Genomic DNA, 13,678 nt, shown 5'->3' with positions numbered 1-13,678 from the left:
GGCAATAAGTCTATGGAAGCCAGAAAAAATGCTGTCATATATCACTTTCCAATTAACACCAATTGTTGAATACGCATAAGAATTTATCTGAAGCTCTGGCCCGGAGTTCACAAAGCATTCGCAGACTTAGTTAAGAATTTGCTCAAAACTGTTCACCTTATTTTAACTAAAATATAGCCCTTTATAAAACTTTTGTTATTTTAATGTATCACAAACATCAATAAGAAACTATGTGCAAAGTTGTGTGTTTCTAGATCAAAGATATTTCTCATAAACAGTGATTGAAAGTTGAGTAAATTCTTAACTTAAGTCTGGGAATGCTTTGTAAAACAGGGGGCTGGTATTTGAAATATTCTTGGATAATACCCATTGTTTATATGATCTATGATCTTTATAAAGTCGCTTACTGTAAGCGAACCAAATTAAGAATCAATGTGTTTAAATGTATTTAAACATACATTATGCAAGAGCAAAATCTGATTATTGCAAGTCTTAATTTAGGCTTCAGATGTTATAGAAATTATAAATTAGATCTTTATTTAAACAACAAGCCCAAAATCAACTCTGTAGACCCACGGATGGCTCGGCTACAGCTCGGATTTAAATAGGATTTCACTTATCAATTAATTCAAATATGGCGCATCCTGATGAGAATACGTCAGTTAGATCGAGGCTAAATGATAGAGTGTACTTAGCGAGGCCGCTGTAGAGCGTTTACGCATGCCATTGAAAACTTTACTTGATAATCAAGATATGTAGGTGGAGTTAACGCCTGTCAATCAACGATCAGCCACGGTGAAGGCACATTTCACTACCATTTCTAGTCAAATATTACAACGATGATAACTATGTTCAGAATAAAGTAATTTGACTGACATTTTCAAAATATTCTTCTTTCATAATCTACTTTTGAACTGTTATAGCAAGAATGGCCAATTCTCTGTAAAAATCTCCCATAATGTATCTTTAAGAAATATGGATGTTTGTAAGATTCAAATAGTTTGTAGATGGCCATAATATATAGCATGTTGTAGCAACAGACAAAGACCGTCACACTTGACATGGAGGGTTTTAATAAATTAATAACAATCTTGCTACTTTAAAAGGGAGCCACAGTGGCTCATTGAGTAAGGTGCTGGTTCAGTAACCAGAACCACTTAAAAGAACCCTTGACAGTTGGTATTTAAAATAAGGGAAGGCTGTAGCACCACTGTCCAGCCATAATTTACCTCATAGCAGACTACATGGCTTATGCCCGTTTTCATTAGCCGAGTCAGAGCAGAAAAGTAGGATGTTACTCCCCCCCCCATTTTTTTTTTTGCTACTTTAAATGCTGTTTTAGTTTCGTTTGATTCAATTATATAAGCACTGCAACATTCTATAAATATATTCATTTTAATTAAAGAAATGAAATTCTTCCTTTGGTGATGCTGTATTTAACTCTTAGAACCCGAAATGCCACAAAACTGGCTTTGACATTGTAGCGCATAGTCCTGAAATGTTGGTTTTGCAGCTTGTGGGCGTGTCTTCTGACACGCTTCCTTAACAATAACAAAATGTTGTTTACCGTTTGCGCCGGGTCTGCTGTAAATAGCAACTTCCTTCAACTTGTTTACATTTCAATATTGGCAAATTTTTAGATGAATTGAGTGTTCTAAACGACTAAATGCAACAGATGCACTAGTTCTTATTCTCGAGCAATAATGGCGAAGATATTGATGGATTGAATTACGGCAATGAAAGTGATTTTGAAAGTGAATATGCCCTAGATTCAGACAAAAATAACGAAGAAAATGACAGTGATGATAACACTCGTACTCGTAATAAATTTGTAAATAATGTTGATCTACATGGCCAGTGATAGAAATATAAAAACAGGGTGTGGTCGCGATTTTAGCAGTTGGCATGAGTGGGGATCAAAGTTAAATTTTCTGGTTAAATATCTTTGTTTCATCATTTTACATAATTATATACGCATATAATATTAAGTTCACACCTAACATTTAATTCCAATTAAAATGACGTCATTTTTGCAAAATCGTGCTGTAAAGTCTGGGTAGGGTATACGGCACCAAAAATATTTTCAGGGTTCAAAGGGTTAAGAATATTTTTTTACAATACTTGTACCCATTATATTAAGATTAAAATTTAAAAGTGGGGTAAACTTACCAGTTCTCTGACTGTGTCAACATCACCTTGAGTAGCTGATGCCAGGAATAGTTCTTGTATTTTTTTACTTTCATGATGTTCAGCAGCTAATGATAAATCAAAAGTATCATTGATTATCTGAATAATTCTCATTTTGCTAAAATATCCAGACTCATATATTTCTAGATATACAGAAGTCATTGACAAATTATTTACAAAGGTTATTAATAAAGTAGGAAATGAAATGAAATGGGGTTTAACGTCCTACTGTTCTGCTCCGAACTGGGCTAATGATGACGGGCATACACCATACAGTGTGCTATGAGGGAAATTTTGCCCGGACAGCGGCACTACGGCCTACTCTTATATCGAATTCCAACTGTCAAGGGGGATCTTTTACGTGCACCCAAAGTGTACACAGGACCTCGGTTTTTCGTCCCATCCGAATGACTAGACAGCTGTCCTTGTCAGGCCATCCGGCCTGCATCACTGACAAGGGGGAACCACGCCGGAAAATCTGGATGAACTTTCTCGGCCAATGCAGGGATCGAACACCCGACCTCCAGGCTAGCAAGCCAGCGTCTTACCCACTTAGCCACATGATCCCCAATAAAGTAGGAACTTTGATATATGTATCTATGACTCACAAGCAAATTCCCACCATATGGCCAGTAAAAAGCATATATTAATGTGAGACAACAAAGTTCCTATATTGTATTGTACTGTCAAATTGTTTAACCCTTTAAATTGTAGTGACCACAATACAATGTGGCCTTTACTTGTTTCATTCAGACATCAGAGGTTGGTGACCATAATTGTTGGTATGCCTGCTACTGCAGTGTAGAATATTTAGATCCCACAATACAAGCTTCCCGTTCTCTTTAATCATTTACATTCAGACATCGGCCATCTAGGGAATAATTGTCACTGGAAGTCTGGAACCAGTGTTGTGCATGCTTGAAACTTTTAGACCATGACACCATTTTTAATTTTTTTCTCAACATATCTTACCTTCTATTAGGTTTTTAACATCGGTATGTTTAGCGAGTTGTTTGGGAAGATGACCTTCAGAGTTCAAGGCCAACACATCAGCTTTGTACTGTAGTAATAAAGTCACCAATTCCTGACAAAATAAAACCATAGATACTGGTATTGAAAATTCATAACATATTAGTCATTTCAAAACTCAGTTTCTGACTTCCCTTTTGTGTCAAAAATCAACCTAACTATTAGAAAAGCCAAACCCAGTAATGTCCTGTGGTGGATCTATAAGTGAGAATTCGGCGATAATAGTATGATGATAGTGACCGCCATTTCTTTATGTTAAAGGTATGAAGTTAATTGAGAAACTATAGGAATTCAAGGCCTCTGATTTGTAGATTTTCTAGACAGGTATCGGTAAGGTATTTCCGATCCATAAACTTGTCTATGTAGTTTTTGTCTTGTCCGCAGGTTTGTCTTATCGGTGTAGTCCTCCTGGACTTATTATTATAATGCAAGATTATGACTCTTAGCTTTAGGCTATAATATACAAGGGCTTCAGATATCTATAGGACTTCCTACAAATATACACAACTTACCAGTCTTCCTGTATAAGCAGCCCTATGTAATGGTGTATCTCCTAGACTATTAGCAACATTCACATCAGCTCCTCTCTATATAACAAATAACATAACTAAATTACATACATGTCAGTCAAAGTTATAGATGCATTATGTTAGATTTTGATAAAGAGAGAGAAATGGGGTTTAACGTCTACTCAACACAAACTAGGTCATTTCACGACTAACACATGGTTCAATTTTATTTCAATAATACACATGTGTGTAGGGGTGTTTAGCAGTGGAAGGAAACCGGAGGATCTGAAGAAAACTTATGAGGTTGGACAGGCGACCCTACTCCTTGTCATGTACAACCGGGGAATTGAAACCACACCATTTGACTCAATGACAGACATGCTAATTATTCGGCCACCCAACCCCCCTAAGATAAAGAGATGACAATTCTCAATATAATAGTTTAAAAACAGATGATCAAATCAGAATATATTTCTGTCAAATTACTTCGTTCTGTGAGCAGAGTTATGAATGTTTGAAGAATAGCATAGTCTTAATTTTCATTGCTACATTAGTGCTACAGAAACCAATATCTTTAAGGCCAGCAGGCAGCATGACATACTTTACCTCTAACAGAAATCGAACAATATCAATATGTCCAAAATATGCTGCTAAATGAAGAGCCGTCCAACCACGATTTGCCTTGTTTGTTCCTGAAATAGATGAATACATGTTCGGTGAAATTTATACTAATATTTGAAATCAAATCTCCAGTAAAAGAAGAGAGTTAAAATACATGATTCTTCTGATCATTGACAAATTTCAATTTCAAAGCATTCCTGATTGCTAATTGTTCTTAGGGACTACTGCCTATTTTATGAAAAGTTTGAAAACCTACATGTATTCTCTTACTGTACACGGATTTACTTATTTCTATACATGTAGCCTTATGGAAAGTTCTAAAACCTAGTCTCTTACTCTGGATTGACATATTTCTATGTAGCCTAACTAAAAATTCCAAAACCTATTCTTTTACTCTGGATTTAGCCATTTCTCTGTTTACTGAAGTTTCTAAAACCTATTCTCTTATTCTGGATTTAGCTATTTCTCTGTGGTCTGAAATTTCTAAAACATATTCTCTTAATCTGGATTTACACATTTCTATGTAGGCTTACTGAAAATTCTAAAACCTAGTCTCTTACTCTGGATTTGCCCATTTCTCTATAGGATTAACATGACTTGATGAAGCATGAGTTTCTGATATTACTGTAGTTGATCAATAGATAAAAATCTACTTTTATTACTTACGAAACCACATTTTAAGACATATGCCCGCAAATTAATTTTTCAAATCAAGATAGTCTTTGACCAGAAATTAAACTTTAAAGGATGTTAAGTCAAGTGTCAAGTATCACACAGTGTTTTTATTATAGGCTAATAGATATGTGGAGAAATAATTTGTACCTGACAATGCCTGTGATGGGTGGCTTATGTCCAGGGTAATATATTGTCTGATAATTTGTACTGGACAAAGTCTGTGACAGGTGCCTTTTGACCAGGCTTGTCAGTGTCATAGTCCTTGATAAAACATCAGATCTCGATACGAGTTATAACGAATCCCTAGCAAAGTATCAACACAATATTCTAACTCAGTAACAAATGTTACTCTTTTAAAAGCAACGATACAAAAATATCAAACAAAACAAACCTCTGCAATTAATATCAAAGTCAGCACCAACACTAGTTTGAGCTAGAATAACTTCCACTGTGTCCAAGTTTCCATTTCTGGCAGCGTGAAGAAATTCTTCTTCCAGACTCGTAAACTGATGTTCGTATTCTTCATCGGATGCTGACATCATAATATTTTACGGCTACTCTATTTTAGAATCATATTAAATTTCTAGTCACTATGTTCTATCACTGATAATACTGAAACGGAAATAAACATAGACATCTCTGACAAACATACACAGTTTTATAATGCATGTATATAGATAGGTCGTTTTTGGGAGATAATTTACTTCAATTTGTCTTCTTGTTTGTCAGAACTCAGATTGCCAACCTTAATCCTCCTTGACGCAAATATGAATGTTTGAATAAGATTTCCATTCATCATAGGCTAACACTGGGATCGCATCTAGAACCTCCATGGGAAGTCAGCAAGGAATTGTTTTTATTCAAGGATTTGAAAGCAGCAAAAATAACTACCAGTACTGGTATTATGTTTGTCTATCGAAAAAACATTTGACATATCGATCCGACATCGGTAGGCTACAGTGTTATTTTGAGTTGACCACTTTTTATCCTGTCATTTTGGGATTATAAACATGGTAGGACCTATCATATATTTTATTTTAATATTTTACTGGTGTGTTGGAGTTTTTAACAGTGACAAGAAATAAGGGGATCTTGGGGAAAATCCACTAGATCTTCATCATTAACTGTTAAAGCAATCTGCTATAAATGGCGTGGGGGGGGGGGGCTCAGTGAAGGGGCTGGCTCACTAACCAGGAGTCTGGGTTTGATTTGATCCCAATCAAATTTGCTGAGGAATTAAGTCCCGCAGGATTTCTCCAGCCTGGGATTCCCTTGCTAGTCATGCAAGCCAGAAAGCCGGACAAGGAACAGCATCTAGTCTTTCGTATCGGACAAAAAATAAGGAGCTCGATACTTGTTGGCACGCACAGCTGGAATTTGATTAGGCCCTAATAGCTGGAAACTCATCTGGGCAAATTTCCCTCATCATAGCACACTGCATGGCATTTGCCCACCTCCAACATGTTTTAATTGAATTAAATTAATTCTAAATGGATTATAAACTTTATAAATCAATGGAAACTACAGAAAAAGTTGTCTACTTTCAATTTCCTTTTTTTTCCTGGGAGCTGCCTACCGTATAATCTTAGCTAAACTGTAAGTAGGAGACTGACCGACCTCCTAAAATTTAATAGTTAAAATGTGCTATAGGCTATAATCACATGTTCAGAACAAAAATCCTTAATTTCCTTACTTACGCCATATGATGCAGTTTGCCACCATAATCATTCATCTGTCACGAGTCAAACAAAAATTGTTGTCATTTCGAATCAGCCAACATCCGTTTTGAAATCATTAGCCTATTTGTGAATTTCCTCTTCAATAAAGGGAGAGTAATCTATTTAAAGACAAATGTTTTTGAAATGTCTATTGTAATGATCATTTAAATTAGTGAACAGTTTTGAATTATTTGTAAATAGGCTATAAATTATACAAAAAATCTGTAATGAGGTCATTCTATTGCAGTCTTCAAATATGGCACATAAACCCCAGATTACTCGGTACAAAGACCACTCTGTTCAAGATCAATCGGGCCAATAGAAGACCACTCGGACCAATAATAGAAGACCACCCGGACCAGGATGTTTTTTAATACATGTTCCGAGATATAAGACCAAGATTAGAAGACCATCTGGACCAATATGTCTTTGAAATAATAAAGTGTTGTTTTAATAAATCGATAGATTTGTGTTTGTTTTGATACATTTGTTTATAGTTATGTAGGCTACTTACCCGTGTTATTATCTGATCGTGAAACACATGAAAGAAAATCAATTAACAAAACATCGATTAACCTATTTTACGAGTATATGATAAGAACTAATATTTAATATACAAGTATAAGGATATATTTTGTATTTGTCCGAGTGGTCTTGATCCGAGCGGTATATGGGCCGAGTTGTCATGCATTCATTAAAAGCGCGGGAAATTTTGTGTGAAATTTATGGATGAAACCTCATGTCAGATTAATAATACGAATGTATACGGTGTCAGTTACGTCAGTATAAGAAAATACAGTCAGATTGTGATTACATGTACACCCAATGCTAAACCTGCTTTTGGTTGTTGACTGAAAATCTATTTTGTTAAATGCTACAAAGCGGAAGTTATTATCAACATGGTAAAGTTAACAGATTCACATTCAGTTGTTAAAGGAAAAAGAAAAGGCTCCAACACAGGAAACTTGATTAAAAAAGCAAAGTGCAGTGATAGTTTTGGTGATGCCTCAGTATTCTGTGAGCTGGTTGGTAATGCTGGGATCTCTCTTAAAGATGGCAGTACAAATAATGAAATTAATGTAAACCAGACTACTTTTCAAAAGAAACTATCAGTAACATTAAAAAATCATGGAAACTATCCAGAGGTTGTCGATGATGTTATCGAAGGATTACAGTCATATATTTTAGAACCTAAAAGATTTCGTAAAATGTTGATGCCAACAATTACTAGCGTTGATTGTGATAGTGCCAGGGCGTCTATACAAGATAGTGTTATTCATATTTTGATGGGTATTGATATTTTACAGATGCAGGTGATGAATCTTGTCCTGGAAAAGCTTCCTGAAATTACAGCAGATGATGATCATTGTGATGAAAATGGGGAAAAGCTATTAATGCCCAAATTACTCTTGAGTCAGTTCTTATGGCTAGATAAAATAATAGACTGCAAGTGTCTTACAACAAGGATGATTGAAATGATCAGTATCACGTCTATAGATGTACAGAGAGAAATAATAACATGTTTACCGGATATAGTAGAAGACTCAGAACATTCTACAGTTGCAAAAGCTCTTAGAGATTTTATATTGGAGAGCAATAAGTTGATTTTACCTGTTCTGGATGCATTATCAAATTTGAACCTTTCTCCAGAACTTATAACAGAAATAAGGGAATCAGTATTAAAAAAATTGGATTCTATAGAATTAGAAAATTTGCCAATTGTTATAAAATTCCTCTTGCAAACTGTCTCAATTCAAGATACGTGTGAGGTTGTTAGAGAAATTCGACGCAAGTTAGTTTTGAAAACTGGTATGACAAAGTCATCCACAGATTCCTTGAACAAATTGATGCATACATCTGAGAAGGGATTGGTAGCACTTATTTTGGAAGCAATTAAAACAGGAATTAATTTTCAGAAAAGTGTGGCAGAAGGTTTTATTAAGGCAATAGAAGAAATCAGAAATCCAAATGATCAGAAAACAATTGATGTTTGTATACTTTTTGTTATCTATTCGACAAATCGAAAAAAGACAGTAGAAAGTTTGTTCCGGAATAAAATTCGTACTGGTTGTTTTTCAGAAGATTTGTTTCATACAACGCTTAATTCACATTCACAGGCTCTACAGGACTTTTTCCCAAGTATCCTATCTTTAGCTGAGGTATTATTAAGATCCCCAGAGCCAACTATAAATTCCCTAGCCTGTTTTCTTTATATGCAGTGTTTTATTGTCTTTGATGCTTTGTGCAAACAGGATGTGATTGGTAATCTTGTTATGCATATTGGGAGTGGAGCAGATGATGAAATCAATTCATCATTAGACATTCTTTCACATCTCATAGAAAATCATTTGAAGTCAATGATACCTTATGCTGTATTAGTAAAGGGTGTTCTGGATTATTTAGATAATCTGTCTATTACACAAATACGTAATCTTTACTCCATGTTGAGTTGTTTGGCTTTTTACAGTTCTGCAGAAACCAGTCCCATACAGGATGACATGCACATTATTATCCGGAAACAACTCTCCAGTTCGAATCCTAAATACAAATGTATTGGTGTTATTGGTGCTGTCATGGTTGTTAAAATTATTGCTGCTGTCGGTGACAAAAGAGAATCTTTAAATGAAGAACTATGTCACCAAGTTGTAAGTTTGTTACAATTGGTGAGAAATAGTAGTTCAGTTTTGCCTGAAGTATTTGCTCTCTTTATGGATGAACTGTCAACAGTTTTGATAAAAGGTGAACTTGCATCCACAATTATGGAATGGATTTCGGATAATGTTACCTGTGATTTCCAAGATGATTTTGTTGTGGATATTGAACAAGAAAAGTTAGAAAAGCAGTGGTTTGTTCCTATGGAGTTATGTCTTGGATTGAACAATATAGAAGAAAGTACCATTGCTATAGATCTTTTACCACTGGTTATGAGAAATGCTGTTAGAGATTCCTTTATTCGAGGTACTCAAAGAATTCCTGAGCCTATGTGTTTGTCTTCCCATTTCCGTTTGGTACAAGTATGTGAGAAAAGACAAGAAGATGGTAATTTGGAAGGAATCGATGCATTACTAGGTTGTCCGCTGTACACTGTTCAGAGAGCTGTTGTTGATAAGATATCCTTATTATCACAGAAAGTTAAAGCAGCTATTTGCAAAACATTGTTTCATGAAGTAAATTGGTTTATTGAGATTGTTAATGGATTTGCACTACAAAGTGATAGAGAAATGAAGAGAAAAGTTGTCTACAGATTACAGAACATTCTAGATAGTTGCAAGCTATTGGAGATATTTTTAGCAGAAACAACTCATTTTAAAGCACCATTAGCACATTTTGATCTTGAAGATCAAAAATTGTTATGTGATCAATCCAGTTCTAGTGACGGTTCGAAACGTCCTATGGAAAAGAAATTGGAAAAGGAGGATTCAAGTGACTTAAATGAAACATCTAACACTTCCTTTCAAAATCTAGAGGAATCACAAAGTGCCAAGGAACTGGTTACTAGGGAAGGAAAGGTGGAATGTAGAGTATTATCATTACAAGCAAATTACAGACACTATTTTAGAGAATTAGACATGGACGTTTTTAATTTATTGCAAATAGTCCTTATATCTGGGCCTGCAGTGGATACAGATGGCAATAATAAGACTCGGACAACAGAATTGTTGAAATTGACACCTCCTCAATTAAATTTTTTGTTAAAAGATTTGGCAGAGAAGTTGGCGCATGCTTTGACAACACCCAAAAGGAGAACTGCATTCAAGACCAAAAGAGCTAGACATGCAGTGTTCTCTCATCTTGATCAGTATTCATCAAAAGAAATAGCCACTAAAGTCATTGATCTACTACCTTCATTATGCACACATTTAGAGGAAGCACATGCTTTTCTCCAGATTCGAATTTCAGATGATGATTACATGGTAGATGGATTGGAATCAGAGGGTAGAGAACTGGAAACCATGTCAGCTGTTTTCAAACATTTAATTGAATCCTTTTTTTATCTTTTCACATGGAATGGATTTCTTATGAATGAAAACAATTGTTTATTAAAAAGTGCACTGGCTGATCTAGTTTCACATGTTAAAAATAAACATTTAAGGCAAGATTCTCAGCAGTACCTAGTAAGGGAAACCTTTCAGTACTTTAAGAACTTTTCTACTACAATCACTGACTTGGAGACTGGCTTGATGTTAATAGAACTATTGAAAGCTTTGGCAGATATAGACAAGAGTAGTGAGTTATACCCTGAAATTGCTACACTATCCAATGAGATGTTAAAGCAGAAATGGCTGAGAACAGATGGTGAGAGAGCGAAAGGAGCTAAACATAACGAGCAGCTAAAAACAGTTATCAGGTATTATATGATACACACTGAAGATCCGATCAAGTCTATTGAAGCTTTAGCTTCAAAAGCGTTTCCGGAGTTGATGGAAGCAGACAGAAATAGTTGTTCTGAAACTTACAAATCTCTTACAAGGAATTCCCTTCCAGTTTATTTCCATGTTATATTCAGCCAACTGGTGGAAAGTAGTAAATTGATTTCTACAGTAAAGCCAACAGACAATGAGCAGTTGAAAGAGGACCAATTAATAAAATGGAATATTGCTGTGAGAATACATCACATCTTAGTTGACTTGTTAAAGGTATTTGATGGAAGGGGAATACTTGGTACAGTGCTAAAGTATGGTCGACAGTTTGTAGAAGTGTTTCATAGACAAGCTATGCCTTTACTGGATGGTATGTTTAAATTTCACCGTGAAGATGTGCAAAGTTTATTAAAAGCGCTGCAACTTAGTACCAGAACTTTACACCATCTGTGTGGACATTCTAAGATAATTAAAGATGTATCCTTAACAACCCAAGTACCATTGATGAAGAAAGCTTTAGAAACATTGGTTTATAGAGTTATGTTAATGCTAACTGTGAATAAATGTCACGAAGCATTCTGGATGGGTAATTTGAAAAACAGAGATTTGCAGGGAGAAGAAATATTATCTCAAGGCTCAAGACTATCTGTAAATATAGAGAATACAGATAAAAACCCAGAACAAGAGGCATCGTATGAAGAATTAAATGAAACGGATGCACCAGACATAAATATGAGTGATGATGAGAAAGAATCTGAGGATGCATCATGTAGTGAAATATTCTAATTAAAAATCTGATTTATTTTTAAAATTAAACTAATTAACCGAAAAGTAGGAAGTTCTAAAAACAATTTTCAATGACAATATTCCAATAGGACAGACATAATCCTAACTACAAAATGACTTGAATTTAAGGGAACATATGAACATATGTTGCTTGACTATAAAATATAACAAAAAGAAGGCTTTCGTTTGGGTTGAAAGACAGTACATATTTTGGTATACATTTATATCACATTTTGTATTATGTGTTTAATTCTTAATATGTATATGTTCAAATATTTCTAGATTAATTATTATTAAGTTAGCGATAGCGACTGGGTATAAATATAAGAGACGAAATACAGACAATTTTTTTCATTGTTAATAAACCTGGTTCAGTGTCAAATGATTATTACTTATGTTTTTTATAGGTGAGTTAGTTTATATTTGTGCCGCCTATGTTTCTTTTATGCTTAATATTAAGATGTGAAATAGTTTAGTACACATACTCACATACTATGATAATACTTTATATTCATTTATTGATTAATGTATGTTTCTTTTATGCATAATATTAGAATGTGAAATAGCTTATAGTGATTCAGTTATTCATTAATAGATAATTTGTAATTGATGTTTCAATTTTTTTTTCTTTAAATACTAGCTTACCTACATTCGAATATGTATATTACAACTTGGAACCTTTAATTTTGGAATATGTGCCTTTAATATTTGCTGCTACATGTATCTGTATTATTCTCCTCATTATTATTTCATATAAATTATATCAAAAGAAAACTTCTTATACTATATTGATATTAGAATTAACAGCAGATTCATTATGTGAATTTATTCCTGTATAAATTTCCCTGTCGTGATGTCCTTCTTATTGAGATTTTATGCTACAAGAGACCATTACTGATTTGCATCTACAAAACATGATAAGACCTTCACTTCATATAACTTGGACAGATTTCAAATTACCAATAAGTTAACCAGTCAATCGCTAAATATCGCAAGTTCGCCCAAAACTGTCACAACCATTTGGTACTAATATTTTAATAGCTCACCACAGATTATATGAAGTGTTGCATTAATATTTTTTTATATGAACACATTAATTTCACCATTTATATATTAAATAGATAGTGTAATATTTTGTCTTCAATATTTACATTGTTCTTCCTTTTTGTTGTGTTTGGATTAACATATTTTTGTATGATTTTATATGCCTATATTTTAAAGTAGGTATGTCTTTAAAGTTACTTTCCCACAAAAGTATTTATTGGGTGGTTATTTCCAATAAAAGTATGGCAATTTTGGTATGTATGGAAAGTAGAAACAGCCAATCTTACTAGAAAAATACTGGATTCCCTGAAAAACACCAATGGAACGCATACAGGACAATAATGTAAGTGTTTTCCTAGCCGACAACCCGACGATTAGGGATGTCTGCTCGAGGGACGTCAAAGGTTACACGCGAAGATTGTCTAATCTCCCAGCGTTGGTGAACGCTTGATGTATATGATGGTGAGCTTAAACGTACAACAGTTTCTGTGATAAAAACCAAGCAAAAAGATGTGGGCAGTGGATAATCCGAGAATTTAGTTAGGCGTTGATATTTATGATAAATGGACAGCGATTAAAGATAACATCGTCTTGTATATGCAATGAATTCACCTCAGGCTTCACACCCATTACTAGGTACCGTATCACCCAAGACACGTGACACAAAGATGACTTCGTTTCATAGATTTTTTATAACAGGGGTATTCCCTCACGAATACAATGTTGTGAGAAGGATTTGAAGCAAAAT

The 13,678-nt window shown here is 34.5% G+C and overlaps 2 protein-coding genes across 4 annotated transcripts in view; one reads left to right on the top strand and one right to left on the bottom strand.

The window, feature by feature from the left end:
- The window catches only part of LOC126815691 (oxysterol-binding protein-related protein 1), a 77,342-nt gene extending 70,372 nt beyond the window's left edge, over nucleotides 1-6,970 (bottom strand). For all 3 annotated transcript variants that reach the window (XR_007678041.2, XM_056099442.1, XM_050541565.2), the window contains exons 1-6: nucleotides 6,719-6,970; nucleotides 5,413-5,633; nucleotides 4,332-4,417; nucleotides 3,729-3,803; nucleotides 3,160-3,271; nucleotides 2,170-2,255 (exon numbers count right to left, since the gene is read on the bottom strand). Coding sequence is in view for 2 of the 3 variants with exons in the window: in XM_056099442.1 (XP_055955417.1) it covers nucleotides 2,170-2,255; nucleotides 3,160-3,271; nucleotides 3,729-3,803; nucleotides 4,332-4,417; nucleotides 5,413-5,563 (510 nt within the window). In the remaining variant the exon portion in view is untranslated. The remainder of the gene's footprint in view (nucleotides 1-2,169; nucleotides 2,256-3,159; nucleotides 3,272-3,728; nucleotides 3,804-4,331; nucleotides 4,418-5,412; nucleotides 5,634-6,718) is intronic.
- Nucleotides 6,971-7,461: 491 nt separating this feature from the next.
- On the top strand, nucleotides 7,462-11,993 carry LOC126815662 (Fanconi anemia group D2 protein). The gene has a single exon (XM_050541491.2). The coding sequence runs from the start codon at nucleotides 7,639-7,641 to the stop codon at nucleotides 11,884-11,886; it is 4,248 nt and encodes a 1,415-aa protein (XP_050397448.1). The 5' UTR covers nucleotides 7,462-7,638; the 3' UTR covers nucleotides 11,887-11,993.
- Nucleotides 11,994-13,678: the final 1,685 nt, after the last annotated feature.

This window comes from Patella vulgata, chromosome 1, assembly GCF_932274485.2.
Source record: "Patella vulgata chromosome 1, xgPatVulg1.2, whole genome shotgun sequence".
Taxonomy (NCBI): domain Eukaryota; kingdom Metazoa; phylum Mollusca; class Gastropoda; family Patellidae; genus Patella; species Patella vulgata.
Note: the sequence above shows the minus strand (reverse complement) of the source record. Positions and strands in the feature narration are given on the sequence as shown.